The sequence below is a fragment of the Blastomyces gilchristii genome, assembly GCF_000003855.2.
Source record: "Blastomyces gilchristii SLH14081 genomic scaffold supercont1.3, whole genome shotgun sequence".
Lineage (NCBI taxonomy): Eukaryota > Fungi > Ascomycota > Eurotiomycetes > Onygenales > Ajellomycetaceae > Blastomyces > Blastomyces gilchristii.
In genome coordinates, this window is record NW_003101680.1 from 3,504,162 (window position 1) to 3,524,578 (window position 20,417).

At 28.9% G+C, this 20,417-nt stretch overlaps 1 protein-coding gene across 1 annotated transcript; it reads left to right on the forward strand.

Moving 5' to 3' along the window:
* Positions 1-13,518: 13,518 nt before the first annotated feature.
* Positions 13,519-13,743, forward strand: BDBG_16551 (uncharacterized protein; the record flags this gene model as incomplete). The annotated part of the gene is made up of 1 exon (XM_031724483.1): positions 13,519-13,743. The coding sequence occupies one exon, from the start codon at positions 13,519-13,521 to the stop codon at positions 13,741-13,743; it is 225 nt and encodes a 74-aa protein (XP_031577023.1).
* Positions 13,744-20,417: the final 6,674 nt, after the last annotated feature.

Below are 20,417 nucleotides of genomic sequence, written 5' to 3' on the forward strand. Positions count from 1 at the left end.
CTCATATCTGCAGATGTAAAAGAGTACAATATCTGCATTCTGATTTCTGAAAATACAGATATCTTTTACCTGCATCATGAAGTCAGATGACAGATATCAGAGAATAGACTGATACAGATCTATCATCTTAAAAGAATTTATTAGAGCAGATATCTCTGTAATATTAAACTTTACAGTTATAAAAAGTTTCTTGATATCTGTGAATATCATGACTTTGTGTATAATAAAACTCATAACAATTTCCTCTAAGAACAGGAAAATCAGTATTAAAAAGAAAAGATGAAAAAGAAAAAGACTTATAATCTTAACACTATTAAGAGAAGAAGTGATTCTCTGATATAAATAAACAATTGTCTCATTATAAATATTTAAAATGAATATAATAATCAGTGTCTGTAACTGAGCTTTAGATAGTTATATTATATATTATTTTCATGTAATAAATCATTCTAGAGATTAGTAAGAAGAATGAGAGTGTACACACTGAGAAATGTAATTTATTAAGTCTATGCAACATCTGCTTGAAATGAGAAGAGCTGATAATAAAAGCAGAGATAGCAGAATCAGAGAGAGTAGAAGTAGCAGAAGTAGAGATTACAAGAACAGGAGTAGCAGAAGCGGGAGAATCAGACACAGAGATAGATGTAGAAGATTGAGAGAAAGCAGCAGAGAAAGAAACAGAGAAGACAGAAAGAAATGTAAGAGACTCAGTTATATATAACATAAGTAATTTCTTCATTATCACATTCTCCAAGTTTTTGATCAACAATTCAATATTGAAGTGTTTACTATTATCAGTGAATACAGATCTGTCAATGTGTGAAGATTCTATATAAATAAAAACAAACATCAGCATCTGTATTTATATAAAATCATGCTAGAAAACATGATCAGAAGCTGCTGAGAAGAAAAACAGTCAAGAGTGTATAAGAAGTTGAAGAAGATAAATCATTCATAGTAGTACATTCTGACAATTATTAGAAGATAAACAAGTTCTGATCATGTTTCACAATGTGTTACACTTACTATTAATGAACTGCTCAGTATAAGCACTATAATGATGCTTATTATGAGAATGAGAGATCATTATCAGAAACACATACAATGTAATAGATGAACAGATAGAAAGAGTTGAATAGAAGAAGAGATAGAAATCTTGAATGAGATAATGACATTCAATGATAATAATAATGAAGAAGATGATTGAAGAATGAAAAAAGTTAGTGAATAAGTAATATAATATAGTGTAAGAATAAGTGCTTGCAGGCGATTATTCAGGTGTTTGCAGCTTGGCGTGATATGTACTGTTAACTACTAGAAGTATTCACAGTAAAAAGATAAAATGTAGAGATTAAATGTGTAATAGTATTTAAGCTGAGTTATGAATAGTATTCATGAACTTCAGTCTATATAGTTATGTGTAGTCAAGAGTCACTAACTCTATTGATTACATGAGAGATAGAAACAGAGATAAAGAATCTATGAGAAGTGAGATTTCTTATATACTCTTCTCTCTCTAAGACTTTGTCTGTGAAGTCTTTCACTGAGTGACTTTATAGAATCAGCTCAGCACTGCAGTGATACTCACTAAAAACTCTTCATATTTATATAAAAAAAACCTTAGTGAGGAAAAATTTCTTATTACTGTGAAGAGAAAAGAGTCTATTACTCAGTTTCTTATTCTATGAGATTCTTTATAATCTACAGATTCTTCTCTGACTATCACACAGATTCATCTCATATCTTTTACACAGAAGTGTTCTGATTGACTCTTAATTATTTTTATAAGATTCTTATATAATTATCACACAGATTCATTTCACAGATAAATCACTCTCTGTGAGATTATTCTCATCAAAGAGAAGTATTTATAAGTTTATCTTTCACTCATTCTCATGAATCATTGTTCTTTGACACTGTAGAATTGTGAGAAATTTTTCATTCTTTCATTAACTCTGTAGAATTGTAGAATTAAGATATCTGCAGTCTGTGATCACTCTTTATAGTTATATAGAAAGATTCAGATCTGTAATTCATAATCACTCTTTATTTACTAGAGTGATCTGACTATTCTATGAGATCACTCACAGTGTAAGTAAATCTCTCTAGAGTAGTATAAATATCTCAGATCTGTCTGTAGAACTTTATCTTCTTTTTTCTTTTTTTATAACAGCTTTTATTTTTATAAACTGTGAGTATTCTCATTCATCTGTGAAGTGTTTTCACTCAGATAATAGAGAGAGTGTGTTTCTGACAATATCTGTATATTGATTCAAGAACTTCTCAAGAATAAAAATTTTTTTCAATTTCAATATCTTCATAAACAATGTCTGACTGCTATTAAGCTTCTTATGAGCATCTTCATGACTTCTCTGATCACTTTTTATCAGCTGATGAGGTAGAAATGCTACTGCTTATAACAGTGTCTTTATCTCTCTTAGTCTTATCACTGCATCTGATCTTCAGATCAGTAGCTAACTTCATGTCTTCTTCAGACTAGTTTCTGACTTCAAGTAGTACAGTCTCACTCTTTGCTGTAAGTCTTTCTGTAAGTAATTTCTTACAGACTCTAGTTAACAGTTCTTATAAAGCTTCTGATATTATCAGTATCTTCTGCAGCTCTGCAGATCTATAATCACCTTCTCTCTACTTATACAATCTCTGATCAGATATATGCAAATATGTCTAGATTCTCTATCAACAGTTCTTGTACTGCAGCATATTTTTACAATCTCATAGTTAATGAGAGATGAGTCTCTGAGTATCTGTAAAATTCAGATAATTAAGATAATGTGAATACTATGAATTTGTGATAAGAATTAATCTGAATAGATGAGCTCTCTCTTTATATCTCAATTGTTTTCAGACTGAATACTTCAGTATAACTGAGAAAGCAGACACAGCTTTATGAAAAATATCTGATCATATATGCAGATGATCAGCTCTCAAGACTCTACTGCAACTGCATGTATTCTGATATCTGACTTCTCTGAAGTCTGTGCATTTCTGATAATCTTCATGTTAAATGTAATAATTATCTTTATTACAGATATGATACTCTCTGCTTCTTTGAAGAAGAAAATTAATAGTTGTGAGAGAATTAAGTATTATAAGTATTAAGAGTATGAGTATGAGTTTTGTTTATTTTTTCTTTATTAATCTCTAAATTGTGTTCACAGTTCTGTTTTTATTTTCTTTATTTTTTAACTTTAATAAGAGTATGATTTCTTCTTCTCTTTATATACACTATGAACTGTTCATCTCAGTAGAAACTCATTATCTTATAGACTAGAATTTATAAATGACAGTATTAATATCTTTATTATAATCAGATTCTTAGTGAAGATCATATCATTCTAACTTATTAGAATTTATAGTATGAAAGTCATATCTCAGCTTTCACAGATATCTTATCTACTCAGATAATTCTCAAGTGAACTTATTCATCTTATCAGAATACTCTTATCACTGAATCTTGAATCAGAGCTTGTAATCTCACTTCTCTGAGTTAATAATTTCTTTAATCTGATATTCTCTTTCATTTTCTAGTACTTTATAAATAGAGTGATAAGTTACAGAGTTCTCTTCTAAGAATTTCTTATATTCACAGAGTAAAGAGATATGAAAAATATTATATATCTGTAACTCAGATAACAGTTTCAATCTATAGAACTGTGAGCTAACTTTCTTTATAATTTTATAAGACTCTGTCTGTAAGAGATTCAGCTTCTTACTAGATCTCTGTATAATGATGTTTTCTAGACTTAGTCAGACTCTATTGTCTTTCTTAAAACTCTTTATAATATACTTAAAGTTATAATATCTCTTCTGATACTTCTGAGTCTTTCTCAAGAATTTATAAGCTTTCTCTCAGATCTTCTGAATTCTCTCAGTCTGATCACAGACATTATCACACTCTATAGTGTACTCTTACAGATTTATCAAGATTATTCATAGATGAGTCTCAGTGAGTATCTCAAAGAGAGTTTTATCTGTACTGATATGTTTTAAGTTATTATATACAAACTCTGTAAGTGATAATTAATACACTCAGTCATTCTGATTATAATTAACAAAGCACTGCAGATACTGTTTCAATATACTTATCAGATATTCTATTTAATCATCTATCTATTAATGAAAAGACATGCTTAGATCTTATAAAATCTTCAGTATAGTTATCAGATCAGATCAGAACTCTTCTATGAAGATTAATTCTCTATCTAAGATAATGTTCATAGATAACTCTTGCAACTGAATCATATTGTAGATAAAGATATAAGTTAAATTCTTTAACTTCAAGTTCTTACAGATGAGTATAAAGTGTGTTATCTTAATAAAGTAATTCACTATCATCAGCACACTGTCAAAGCAGATATTATATATATTCTTACTTTCAGAGAGACTTATAAGAGTATTCATTTCTAGCTGTTTTCAAGATTTCTGTGAGATAAGTAGAGAAGTAAGTTCTTTATATAATTTAAACTATACTATCTGTGAACTCTGATAAACAGTATAAGAATTCACTATCTTTTTCATAAGTTCTTATATCTTTAGTCAGAAGTATTTTCTTATAAGTAACTTATAAGTTCTAGTATCTATAAAATAACTCACTAGAGAAGAGTCATGATATCTTTTAATAAGTTCTATATATAGAAACTTATTCATAGATATATAAATTCAGCTCTCTCTTTATAAGAGATTATTTAAGTCTTCTTAACTCTTTATTTCTGCAGAATTAATCTCTGTTATAAGCAGTTTCTAAATATACTGAGTATATTCATTCTTCAGTTATAGTTCAGATAATCTGAATAGAAGATCTTATAAAAACTTATACTCTGTTTTCTCTTACATCAGATCTTTTATAGTATTTCTCAAAGTTCATAAATTCTTCAGATTATAGATATTCTCTTCAAGAATTCTCACAGAGATCTTCAGAGTATTAACTCTCAGTGTTATAGAGAGTAGTTATACAGACTTCTTCTCTCTCTTTCTCTTCTTCTCTTATAGAGAATTGAGAGACTCTTTAGTTAATCTCTTTATAATACTCAGTTTAAGTATTCTGTAAAGCTTTTCTATCTTCTCTAGTCTCTCTGTATCTGTCACTCTGATCTTCTTAATATAGTCTGATCTATGAGAGAGTCTGTCTGCTGAGTTCTTAGTTCTCTTGATATACTCTATCTTGAATCAGAATTCACTCAGTCTCTGAGCTCAGTGAATCTACTGCTGCAAGAGTTTCTTGATTGAAGTAAACTATTATAAGCTGTTATAATCAGTTCTAACAGTAATTACTATCACAAGGCTCTTAAAGTAGTAATATCAGTGATAAAAGAATTTCACTATTATAAAAAGCTCTTGATTATAAATATTATAATTGATCTCTGCAGATTGCATCTTCTATGAGAAAAAGATCACTGAAACTCAGTTCTCATTTAACTATAGTTATAAGACTATTTCTGAAATTATAAAGAAGAAGATATCTGTCTTTAATCTAATTAAGAGTAAGAAATCAAAGTGAAACAGTATTACTGTATTTATAAATATCTATTTTAATCTTATAAAGACTCTGTAAGCTTCTGAGATAAGAAAGTTCTTACAGCTCTCTCTTCTTAATAATCTTTTCATTCTTTATTTATAAGATAACTTCTTTTTATTTTCACTCTTCAGCATGTCTGTAAGAGTTAAGAAGATTCTTATAAATATAAAGATAAATTATCTATAGAAATTCATAAAGCTCAGAAAGATTTGAATCTTATAAATACTAGTTAACTATAGTTATAATAGAATAGTTTTAATCTGTGAAGATTTCATCTGAATATCATCTGTAGTAATTATATATTCTAGAAAATTAATCTGACAGATACTGAAGTTATACTTTATAAGCTTAATATACAGTTCTATCTTATCTAGAGTCTTTAATATACTTTATATATACTCAGTATGTTCTTTCTTCTTTATAAAGTACATTATCACATCATTCAGATATATTATTACAAAGATATTCAGATATATATAAAGTATTTTATTAATAAAAGACTAAAATGCTGCAGAGATATTAATCAAACTAAAAGACATTACTAAATATTTAAATAATCTCAGTGCAGTTTTAAAGATAGTCTTTTATTTATTCTCAGACTGTATTCACAGCTATATATATATATTAATTATATTCAGTTGTGTGAATATAACAGCTTCTGTGAGATAATTAATTATATTCTTAATCAGAGATAGAGAATAGTAACTCTTTATTATCTTAGAGTTCAGATCACAGTAGTCTATATATAATTTAAAATCTTTATTCTTCTTTATAAATATCACAGAGACTTCTGTAGAGATCTATAAAGATTGAATAAAGTCATTCTTCAGATTCTTCTTTATATAGATCTGTAAGATCTCTGTCTTATAATAAGAGAGCTTGTAGATTAATTCTTAGAAGAGTTTCTATTCTTCTATTAAATCTATTATCAGATTCTTCTTATAGTGAGAAGAAAGCTTAGCTATCTTTACTAAGTTAAATATTTCTGTAAGATCTCAGTATTTCTCTGATATCTGAAGCTAAGTTTTCATGACTATGAAGTTCTCAGATATTTATAAAGTTATTATATAGATAAGCTTGTCTTCTCTAATTAACTCTGTAGTATTAACTGATTCTATCTCTATAAGTAAGTCTGTTAACACTGATCAGAAGTATAAACCTGACTTATAGACAGCTATATACAGATTATATCTTTGAAGTTATATAAGTCTTAAGTACATATTATCTATGATATTTATAATAATTATAGTTTTTATAAATCTTCTTCAGATTCTGAAGAGATCTTATAATTTAAAGATGACTTTTATAAGTCTCTCAGCTCTCAGGTCTGAGTTCTCATACTCTACTTATTATAAGAGCAGATTCTTAGTTTTCATCACTTAGCTTATTCACTCTGTGAGCTTTAGAAACACTATAGTAATCTGAAATTCTGAGTTTATTAATACTTTTCATACTTGTGAGACAGTAGTACTGTAGTATAATCTCTCTCTATAAGTAAGTATTTTATCAGAGAAGTAACAGATTCAGATATCAGCTTTAAGACTCTTAAGAAGACTGTTGCTGACTCTGTTTATAACTTCTTAAATTTCTATTTTAATTTATCTGAATAGTTTGTATAAAGATATTCTGATTTAAAATAGATAAAACAGAGACTCTTTTTCTTAATCTCTCTATTATATACTCTGTTTACAGAAGCTTATGAAGCTCTCTCTCTCTACTCAGCAGTTAGATATAAATCTCTCTATATCTTATTATCTTTTTCTAATAAATCTGTTCTCTGTTATTCTGACTCTTATAAGACTAGTTAATAATCTGCTCTCTATAGATCTGTGACTCTCACAGTGATCTGTAAGTAATAAATAAGAGTTATCAGTTTCTTCAGAGTTAAGAACTTAGAGTCTTATTTAATAAGTTTATTCTATATATCTTTATTCAGTCTCTTTATAAATATTATTATTCAGATCTTATTTCAGAGCTCTGTTTTCACAGATCTTAATGCATATTATAATTTTATAAAGTATTATGAGTAATCTTTATCAGATTTCTTATCTCTTTTTCTAATATTAATAATTATAGCTCAGATGTTCTCTGTTCAACTTATAAAGTCTTTTAACTTATTCTTTAGATAGATCTTGAGAACAGATCAGTGAGATCTCTTATAATTATTCTCTAAATAATTCAATCAGTTCTTAACTTCAGTGTAGTAGAGATCTATTATTATATAAATAATAGCTTCTTTATCTTTCATATCACACAGCTGAGCTTGTAAGTCAATTTTAAATACAAACTTATAAAAGCTTTTATAGATTATAATTTGATAAGTAATCTTAAGTAATTATAACTTAAGAAAGTTTCTTTTCAGTTTATAGATATCTCTGAAGATCATGTTTAAAAACTCAGTTTAAGAATGTTTATAGACAGTAAGTATTTCTTATAGAAAAATAGCTTAATTTTGTAAAAGATACTCAAGAATATTCTTCACTAAGATTGATTTATTTATCAGTTTGAAGAATTTCTCTATCACAGATGTAGAGAATAATATTTTATAAGTAATTAATAAGTTCTCTGAAACTTCTTTTATAAAGATAATTTATAATTTGAGTGACTGCTTCTGAGTGTCTACAGTAAAGTTTATAGAAATTAAAGTATATAAGTTTCTAGTTCTTTTAGTTATAATAAGTGATTGCTGACTGACTGAGCTTGAAATGTAAGAATAAGTACTCATAGATAATTATTCAAGTATTTACAGCTTAATATGATATATACTGTTAACTACTAGAAGTATTCACAGTAGAAAGATAAAATGTAGAGATTAAATATATAATAGTATTTAAGCTGAGTTATAAATAGTATTCATGAACTTCAGTCTATATAGTTGTGTATAGCCAAGGGCCGCTAACTCTATTGATTACATGAGAGATAGGAATAGAGGTAAAGAATCCGCAAGAAGTGGGATTTCTTACATATAGTGAAAGTTTCTTTGTGAGAGTGTATGCAGAATGCTAGCTGAATCAGAGATAGACTACACTATTATGAACACTAGTGACATGCTAATCTGCATGAAGCTAGAGTGTATGTCATGATCATGTGAGTGTGACTGAATCTGATGAGAGAGAATGTGATTCAGAAGAACATACAATCACTGAATAATAACACAGCTGCTTCTGAACATGCTTCTGAACACACTTACAAATGTAAAGAGGCTCTAGCGGCCACTAATTATTTAGTTAATATATATAAGAAGCCGGCGTACGCCTGTAATCATACGCTGGCTCAAGCAACCTTTGAATCACAATATTAGTCAGACTGATGAAATAGATTGTTATATAGTTCTGCTATCAGCAACTTCTTTTTCAGAGCATTTCATACATATTGACAGAGATCTGTGTCAGATTCATGATCTTGTGAATGTCATTTTCATGAATTCTATCATTGTGAATATCAAGCTTCTGTTTTAAGTGTTTAATAAGATGCCTTGTTCAGATAGTCAGACAAGTTCTAACATAAGATTATAATCAAGATTATTAACTTTATATACATAGACATCTTCATGTTAATGTTCTCTCATATCTATAGTCAATTTTATCATGTAACAGGTACAAATGTCTTTTAAATCTGTGGCGGGCTGCGCCGGATCAATTATATAGACTATTTCATTACACTTCACAGATTTCAACTGCTCTATTCTTGAACATGTACACTTCAATTCTCAGCCATTCTCAATCACCGATCCTCGGCCGCCATGAACGCGTATGCTCCGATTCTCGGCCAGTCTCAATCGCCGATCCTCGGCCACCATGAACATGTATAGATTCTTCCGCCTAGACTGGCCGCTGAGATCATGAATTTCACATTTAGTTCCATTTGATCTGGTCTCATACATTTCTTGGCATGAATCCTGCTGGGACTAATTATTAAATAAACATGCAAAGTGACTATATATCAGATCTTAAAATGAAATCATGACTTGAAAAAAATGAGAAAGTGATCTCATTTGATCTCATTTAGTCTCATTCTTGACATAAAGTTACTATTTTTAGACATTTTAAGGTTTTTTTTAGACTATTTTTAATTTTTTAAAAAGTAACACTTTTTGATAACACTTAAATAAGATTTAAAGTCATTTAAAGCAATAAAAATAATTTAAATTGAGAAGTGAAAATCATGATATCATTTGAAAAATGTGATAAGAGTAGACAGTAAGTCTCACTGAAACAGTATGAGACTACTATCTAATGTTAAATGAGAGGTAGAAAACAATGTTCTGCAATTGACACTGTTCTCTCAGTTGTTCCTGATATTCAAATAGCAAAGCATGAAGGTCTGGTCTCAACTGCAGTTTTTATTGATATAAAAGAAGCATTTGATTATGTTTCAAAGTCAAAGTTAATTCAGACTTTGAAGATGTTAAAACTGCCACTTTCTCTAATAAAATGAGTTAACTGTTTTATGTCTAAAAGAATCATACAACTTTTCTTTGATGGAATGAAATAAGAAAAGACTGAGATAAAAATAGAAGTGCTGTAAGAATCTTCAATCTCACTCATTTTATTTACAATATACACTGCATATCTATTCAAAGATAGAAATATAAAAATAGTATGATCTCTGAGTTATGTAGATGATATTGGTCTAGTCTACAGCTCAAAAACTATCAAAGAGAATTTGAAAGTGATTGAAAAAGCTGCAAAGAAAATCTTTGTCAGAGCAGATATCAATCAAATTCAATTTAATATGAATAAAACTGAGTTAATTCATTTCTTTCCTAGATTCAATGAGAAAGAACTATCTCTAACTCTTTTAAATAGAGAGATTAACCCCAGTTTAAATGTCAAATGATTAGGAGTATGGTTAAACTTCAAGTTGAATTTTAAATATTATATTTAACAAAGAACTGTCAAGGCAGAAAGACTACTGAACAACATTATCAGACTATCAAATACAGAGAGAGGTCTATTGTTCCAGGCTATGAGACAGTTATATATAGCCTGTATTACCTCAGTAGCTGATTATAAAGTTCAAGTTTAATGGAATAATCAAGGAAATTTCACTGAACTCTTTCAAAGTCTGCAAAACAGAGCTTTGAGAAGAATTCTGAGAGCATTCAAATCATCTCCTATTAAAGCAATGAAAATTGAAGCTTCAATTCTCTCTTCTGCTATTAGATTTGAAAAGGCCTGTATGAACTATGCTCTGAGAGTTATAAAGATGAGCTCAAATCATATAATCAGAGAAAGAGTCTCTTTCTCATTTTCATCAGTTAACTCTGGAAATGAACTGAATTGAAATAGATTTCTTGATTGAAATGAAAATAATTCTTCAAAGAAAATGCCTTCTCAACTGTACAGACTATACTCACTGATTAAAAATCAATTTTCTTCTTTAAATATTGAAAAAGTTGATCATGAGAAGTTATCTCTCTAAGGAGAAAAGCTTGATTCTCTTATAGACTTACAAATAAGTGAACTATCTAAAGAGAAAGAATGTGAACAGCATTTGAAGAGAATTTCTACAATCAATATAAAAGACTCTATTCTGATTTATTCAGATGACTCAAAAAATGAGAATCTGAATAGATTAAGTGCAGGCATTGCTTATACTGAAGATAATATTAATTTTATCTCAGATTTCTGAAATTTAGACTGTGAATCTGAAGTCTTTGATGCTAAACTATTTGCAATAGTGAAAGCTTTCAAACTTATTGAAATAAAATCTTATAAAAGAGAAAATAGTTTGAAAGAGACATGAATATTCTCTAATAGTCAAGCTGCTTTAAAAAGACTTAGAAATAGTCAGATTTATAATGATTAAATGAATCTTGAACTAATCTTAAACTCCATTTTAAAAATTCAAAAGAGAAGAATATTAAAGCTGATAATTTATCTGCACTGAGTTCCTGCTCATATGAATATTCATGATAATGAATTGGCTGATTCAGCTGCAAAAAAAGGTTCAGAATTAAGCAGATCTATTCAAAAAATTGTGTTCTGGTCTTTTATAAAGAGAAAAATAAAAGAATCTTATTTAGACAAGTGAAATGAAAGCTGACAGAAACAAAAGAAGAGTATACATTATTCAAGATTTGAAACAAAATCCAAGTGGAAATCTTGTTCAATTAAATGTAAAAAGAAAATATTCTCATCTATAATACAGCTGAAACTAGGACATGGCTATTTCAAATCTTATATACAAAGATTTGATAATAGATTTGATTCAATAGAATGCTCATTCTGCAATGTAAATGAGAATTCTGAGTATATTGTAATGCACTGTGCATTATACAACAGTCTCAGAGTCAGATTGAAAGAGAAGTATGATCTAAATCAATTAAATATGAGATTTTTATTCTCAACTGAGACAGGAATTAAATACTTAATAGACTTTCTATCAGAAACTCAAGCAGCTACAAGAAAATGACTGAATTCAGAAATATCTGAATATGAAGAGGAGAAAATTGATCAGATATAGTCTGTTAAAACAGCTATATACTATCTTTTAATAATTTGTTTCACTACAGTCTCTCATTATTTTACTGTACTTTTTTCTTTCTATTCTTTTCTATCTATCTATTTAATGTGTCTATCTTTAAGACTGTGTTCTCTTTTCTTTTGTCATGTCAAATGGTTTCAAAGTATCAGAAGATGTTAAAATACTGCAATTTGTAAACAGTTTTTGTATTCTGGGCTGGAATTTTCTGATTTTACATATCTGAAATTGGTGAATGTATAATAGTTAACTTTATAGATATAGGAAAAACCCTGAGAACTTTTAGTTCTCAGGTAGATGTCATAGTCTCTGACTGCATACATCTATAATTGAAGAATAATAATAATAATAATAACTATCTAATGTTAGAACTGTGTAATAAAATCTGTTGAATTCGCAATGAGACTATCAAAAATTCTGGTTCTGATCTTAGACACAGTCACACGGTCACTCTACTTCCGCCCTGAAGCCTCACTGCATACATCATCACATACACATATAAATATTTGCTTCAATTGCTGATTCTCACACTTTCTCTTTCTTTTCTTCTCTAATGTTTTTCTCTTTGTTATATAAGACCTATCAGTATTATACTGATCTATTTAACATAGATCTCTTACACTAGAAAAATATTCATCATCTTCTTATTAGAAATGATTATTCATGTATTATCTTCTCATTAGAAATGATTATTTATCAAGAGATATCTGAACATGTAATGATGTGTAAGAAAGAGAAACAATTAGTTAAAGTAAATATTAAGTTCTCAGATAGAAGCTTGCTCATCAGTTACTCTGACTCTGTAATAAGATCTTATAAAGAGAATGTCAGTGAAAGACCTGAGAGTTCTGATCTCAGATGTATAAGATATTCATATAATTACACTTCTTCAGATATTACATATCTGATAAAATGATATAATCATGTCTAACAATAATATAAAACTCTTGAATGTAAGTATAAATATGATATCACAGTGACTCTGAGCAATGTTGAAATTACAACAATAATAAATAGCTGATATGCATGTAACTTAACAACTTTAATACAAAGAGATTTAACAATTAACTCATGCAATTTCAACATCTACAGAATTGAATATAAAAGCACTGAAGAAATGCTTAGATACTTCTATATATTTCAATACTTTCAATCTCACTCTCTACTTATTATAAAGAATGAAAATGCTTGTAAAACTGAGTATAGATGAAGATGTCATCAGTTCACTAATTAATTAAGATTAATATATCAATGAATAATTGAAGAATCATGTGAAACAGAAGTTTTATTCATGAATAAAAGCATGTGAATCAGTGTTATGAATATCTAATAATATTATGAAATATCTTGATATTCTGTTCTGAGACACTGTCATACAACAGAAAGTGTTAGACTGATTACAGAGTATCTGACAGAGAAATACTTCTCTTATAACATTTATTTCTGACTTCAACATCAAGATCTTAGAAGCAGGTGATTAATCTTGAAAAGATTAAATGAAGATTAGCATGCTTAAGAAGACATTAATCTTCAAACTCTTACAGACTCTTATAAGTGTAGATAAAGATCAAACTTATGAAGACTTCTGCACACAGCTTCAGACATTGAACAACTATCTTATCAAGCTTAAGAGTATACAGAACAGCAGCAGAAGACATTACATCTCAGTCACTTATACACCCGCGCTGAAGAATAACAATGATGCAGATGTCATGAATTGAGTAGACTTAAATATCTACATATAAGCAAGAGTCTTCATCATCTGAACAGGCTTCTGAGTTCCTGGGATCACTTCTGAAGAAGTCACTGATTGATATCAATATGAAGTATGTATTAACTATAATCAATCAGAGCATATTACTTTCAACTGCTGATTAATCTACATGTCTTCTCACTTAAAGAATGAATCAATGCCTGTCTGTGTCAATTACATTGCATTGAAAGAAGATTCAGAGAATAACTATGAGAATGTTTCAATGAAACAGGGAAAAGATTAGCTTCTGTTCAAATTAATAAACAGAAGCTTGAAGAGATCAGATAATAACAATTTGAAGAGAAAATGATAATAAATGCAATTTTTGTATCTACTGTAATTGATAATATGTATAATATAAAAGTCATGATAGACAGCAGTCTATATTACTGTGCAATGATAAAATCTTCAGTCATAAGACATCATAATCTTCAGTGTATCTCTTTATCAAAACTCTGACTTCTCACAGAATTTAATGATTCAAAAGACATTTATATCTGTTATATAATAAAGTTGATCATAGATGTGAGAGAACATTAATGTGAAGATATCTATATATATAAAGTTGATAATCTTGATTATAATCTAATGTTAGAACTTGTCTGACTATCTGAATAAGATATCTTATTAAATGCTTAAAACAGAAGTTTAATATTCTCTAATAATGATAGAATTTATGAAGATGATATTTACAAAACTATGAATCTTACACAGATCTCTGTCAACACTTATAAAATGCTCTGAAAAAGAAGTCATTAAAACTGCTAACAGAGTTACTGACAAAGTCACTGATAGTAGAATTATATATCAATCTATTTCACCAGTCTGATCAATATCAAGAAAGCTCTAGAAAAGTTATTCTGTACTATAATAATAGATTCTCATACAAAACTCTCTTAATAATATCATGAATATCTAGATGTCTTCTGATAAGATAACATTATAAATATATCTTCTTTACAAGACTCAGAAATGAATCACAGTATTAAGTTAGAAAAGAAGAATAATAAGAACTCTGAGTCACTATGAGACTCTCTTTATAATATATCTTGAGATGAACTTCTTCTTTCTCAGAAGACACTTAATAATCTGTTGAATAAGAAATTTATACATGTTAGTAACTCTTTCACTGCAGCTTCTATTCTCTTTATAAAGAAGTTAAATGAAGAACTTCAATTCTGTGTGAACTACTGAGATCTGAACAGATTGATAAAGAAAGATTGTTATCTCTTATCTCTTATCAATAAAATTCTAGCATGAATTAAGTAAGCTCAATAGTTTACAAAGCTAGATATTATCACTGTGTTTCATAAGATTTGTATCACTGAAGAAGATGAATAGCTTACAGTATTTCAAACATATTATAATCTCTTTGAATGAATAGTCACACTCTTTGAACTGATTAATACTCTTAGTACATTTCAGAAGTATATCAACTGAGCACTTCAAGATTTTCTTAATAAGTTTATATCTGCTTATCTAGATAATATTCTCATCTTCACTAATGAATTCAGAAAAGAGCATTAAGAGTATATATAAAGAGTATTATAATAACTATAAGAAGCAGAACTATCAATTGATATTAATAAGTATGATTTCAAAGTTAAGAGTACTAAATACTTAGGTTTCATCATAGAAGCTGATAAGAGAATTTGAATGAATTCTGAGAAGATCTCTGTCATTCTCAAATGAGAAGCTTTATATACTGTGAAAGATGTATAAAGCTTCATTGAATTCACTAACTTCTATCAGCAATTTATACAAAACTTCTCAGATATTATGAGATCACTTACAGAACTCACTAAGAAAGACTCAGTATTTTAATGATCAGCAGATACTGAAGCTGCATTTATACAGATAAAGAAGATATTTATTAATATCTCTCTGCTGATAATATTCAATTCTGATCATGAAACAGTTATTGAAGCTGATTTCTCTGACTATGTGACAGAAGAAGTCATATTATAATATAATAATAAAGATGTTCTATAATTATGTGTCTTCATATCTAAGAAACTGAGTCTCACTGAATGCAATTATGAGATCTATGATAAGAAACTTCTTACAATTATACACTGTCTAGATGAATGAAACTCTGAACTCTGAAGTATCTCTGAATTTGAGATAATCACAGATTATGAGAACTTTAAATACTTTATAACAATCTGTAAACTTATCAAATAATAGATGTGATAGTCAGAGTTTCTAAGTTACTTTCATTTTACAATACACTACTGTTCTGACAGTCAGAACTTGATGACAGATGCTCTCTCATAACAAGAGCAAGATATGTCATTCAATGTAACAGATACTCACTGAATGAACTGAGAGCACTGACTCTTGAATCTGAAGATACTAGTTAATCAAGATGAAACAGCTCATGACACTATACATACTTCTCTGATTAGAACTGTCACTGATATCTTAACTTCTTTCAAATCTACATTAGATAAGCTATGATATACAGCAGCTCAAACTGATAAACTTCTTTAAACACTCACTGAAGCAGTATGATAAGAAGTACTCTGATTTCTCTCAGAACTACATGTAAGAACTGACATCTCAGAATATTCAATTAATGATAATAACACTCTATAATTTTATAAATAATACTGAGTCTCTTACTCTGAACTCTTACATATTTGAATAATACAAGAGATGCATAATTCATATATAACTAATTATTCAGGCTGTGAACAACTGTATAGAATAATCTTCTAAGAGTTCTATTAATCTGAGATATTAAACAGTATCAGACACTTTATCTGAAACTGTAACTGCTATTCTTCTATTATCTTATAAAAAAACTGTAGAAAAGATCTACTAAAATCACTTGATATCTCTGATAGAATCTGATAAGATGTGATAATTGACTTCACTATTGATCTCTCTGAGAGTAAGAGTTGTAGAAATGTTCTGATTATTATAGACTGATTGAGTAAGAATATAATATTAAAATCTTATGATAAGATGAATACTGAACAAGTTATTAAAGCTTTTCTATAGAGCCTATTCTATCAGATATATAAATTACTGAGATTCATAGTATTGAATCAGAGCTGTCAATTCATGAGTGCTCTCTGAATAAGAATCTGTCAAGTTCTCAAGATTATATATCATCTGTTAACTATCTATCACTCTGAGACTGATAGTGTATCAGAATGAATAATTCAGACTATGAAGAATTATCTTTGTAAATTCTGTAATTACTTATAAGATAATTAACATAATCTTCTTCTACATGCAGAGATTGTTATTAATAATCAAGATACTGTTTCAACAGATGTAAGTCTGTTCTTTCTTATACATGAATATTATATGAAAGTACTGAATCTTCTAAAGATTATACATTTCACACTGAATCTCTGCAGTTCAATTCAGATCACTGATAATATAGTAATAAAACTATGAGATACTCATAATTGAGCAGAGGCCTTCATAGCAAGTATTAAACAGAATTAAGAAGATTGAATCAATATTCACTGAGATCTCACTGAATAATATAAGATAGAAGATCTGATATGATTGAATCTTAAGAATATATGAATTATATGTTTATCTCATATACTAGATTACTGTTATATCTGTGGCGGGCTGCGCCCGATCAATCATATAGACTATTCCGTACACTCCATAGATTCCTACCGCCTTATTCCCGATCGCCGATCCTCGGCCGCCACGAACGTGTATGTTCCGATCGCCGATCCTCGGCCGCTACAAACGCGTGTATATTCTTCCACCCCGAAGCATCACTGTGTACATCATCACATACATGTATAAATATTCACTTCAATTACTGATTCTCACACTTTCTCTTTCTTTCCTTCTCTAACATTTTTCTCTTTGTTATATAAGACCTATCAATATTATACTGATCTATTCAGTGTAGGCTTCTTACACTAGAAAAACATTCATCATCTTCTTATTAGAAATGATTATTCACACATCATCTTCTCATTAGAAATAATTATTCATCAAGAGATATCTGAACATATAATAACACATAAGAAAGAGAAATAATCAGTTAAAGCAGATATCAAGTTCTCAGATAGAAGCTTGCTTATCAGTCACTCTGGCCCTGTAATAAGATCTTATAAAGAGAGTAAGATCTTACAAGAAAATATCAGCAAAAGACTCAAGAGTTCTGATACTCAGACATATGAGATATTTATACAATTACACATCTGATGATCAATAATCATATCTAATAATAATATAAGAGAACTCTTAAACACAAGCATAGAAGTAATATCACAGTGACTTCAAGCAATGTTGAAATTACAACAGTAATAAATAACTGATATGCATACAACTTAATAATATCAATATGAAGAGATTCAATAATTATCACAATAAGAAACTCAGATAATTTCAACATCTATAGAATTAAATATAAAAGCACTGAAAGAACACTTAGATGCTTCTATATATTTTAATACTTTCAATCTCACTCTCTACTCATTATGAAGAATGAAAATGCTTGTGAAACTGAGTATAGATGAAGATATCATTAGTTCACTAATTAATCAAGATTGATATATCAATGAATAATTAAAGAATCACATGAAACAGAAGTTTCATTTATGAATGAAAGCATGTGAATCAGCATTGTAAACATCTGATAATATTATCAAATATCTTGATATTCTGTTCTGAGACACTGTTATACAACAGAAAGTATTAGATTGATTACAGAGTATCTGACAGAGAAATACTTCTCTTACAACATTTATCTCTGACTTCAATATTAAAATTCTAGAAGCAGAAGATTAATCTTGAGAGAATTGAATGAAGATTAGTATACTCAAGAAGACATTAACTTTCAAACTCTTACAGACTCTTATAAGTGTAGATGAAGATCAGACTTATAAAGACTTCTGCATATAGCTTCAGACATTGAATAATCATCTTATCAAGCTCAAGAGTATACAGAACAGTGATAGAAGACATTATATCTCAGTAACTTATATATCTGTGTCAAAGAATAACAATGATGCAGATGTCATGAATTGAGTAGACTTGAATATCTACATATAAGCAAGAGTCTCTGCTGTCTGAACAGGCTTCTGAGTTTCTGATATCACTTCTGAAGAAGTCACTGATTGATGTCAATGAGAAGTATGTATTAACTGTAACTGATCAGAGCACATTGCTTTCAACTGCTGATCAATCTATATATCTTCTCAATTGAGAGAAAGATCAGTGTCTTCTCATTTAAAAGATGAATCAGTGTCTGTCTGCATCAATCACATTGCAGTGAAGAAAGATTCAGAAGATAACTATAAGAATATCTCAGTGAAACAGAGAAAAGATTAGCTTCTGTTCAAATTCATAAACAGAAGCTTGAAGAGGTCAGACAATAACAATTTAAAGAGAAAATGACAATGAATGCAATTCTTGTATCTACTGTGATTGATAATATGTATAATATGAAAGTCATGATAGACAGCAGTCTATGTCACTATACAATGATAAAATCTTCAGTTGTAAGATGTTATAATCTTCAGTGTATTTCTTTATTAAAACTCTGACTTCTCACAGAATTTGATGATCTGAAGAATGTTTGTATCTGTTACATAGTGAAACTAAACATAGATATGAGAGAATATTAACATAAAGATATCTACATATATGAAGTTAATAATCTCAACTATAATTTTATGTTAGAACTTGTCTGACTATCTGAACAAGGCATCTTGCTGAATGCTTGAAACAGAAGCTTGATATTCTCTAATGATGACAGAATTCATGAAGATGATATTCATAAGACTATGAATCTTACACAGATCTCTGCCAACACTTATAAAATACTCTGAAAAAGAAGTCATCATCAAAATCACTGACAGAGTCACTGATAAGTTCATCAACAGCAGAATTATATATTAATCTATTTCATCAGTCTGATCAATATTAAAAAGACTCTAGAAAAGTTATTCTGTGTTACTGTGATTCAAAAGTTGCTTAAGCCAGCGTACGATTACAGGCGTACGCCGGCTTCTTATATATTGTAATATTATATGCTAAATTAATTAGTGGCCGCTATAATCCCTCTTTACATTTGTACACTAGTAGTTCGGAAGCGGCTGCATTATTATCTGACAGTTGTACATTCTTCTGAATCATATCCTTTCTCACCAGATTCAGTCATGCTCACATGACCATGTCATACACTCTAGCTTCATGCAGATTAGCTCATCACTAGTGTTTTACAATTGTGTGATCTATTTCTGATTCAGCTAGTGTTCTGCATACACTCTTATAAAGAAACTTTCACTATATTATATCACTCATTCACTAATCTTTCTCATTCTTCAATCATTATCTTCATCATCATTATCATTGAACATCATTATCTCATTCAAGATTTCTATCTCTTCTTCTGTTCAATTCTTTCCATCTGTTCATCTATTACATTATATGTGTTTCTGGTGATAGTCTTCTGTTCTTATAACAAGCATTCTTGTAGTGCTCATATCAGGCAGTTTATTAGTAGTAAGTGTAATATGTTGTGAAATATGATCAGAACTTGTTTATCTTCTAACAATCATCAGAATATACTATTATGAATGATATCTCTTCTTCATCTTCTTATACACTCTCAACTGTTTCCTTCTCAGTGAGTTTCTGATTGTGTTTTCTGAC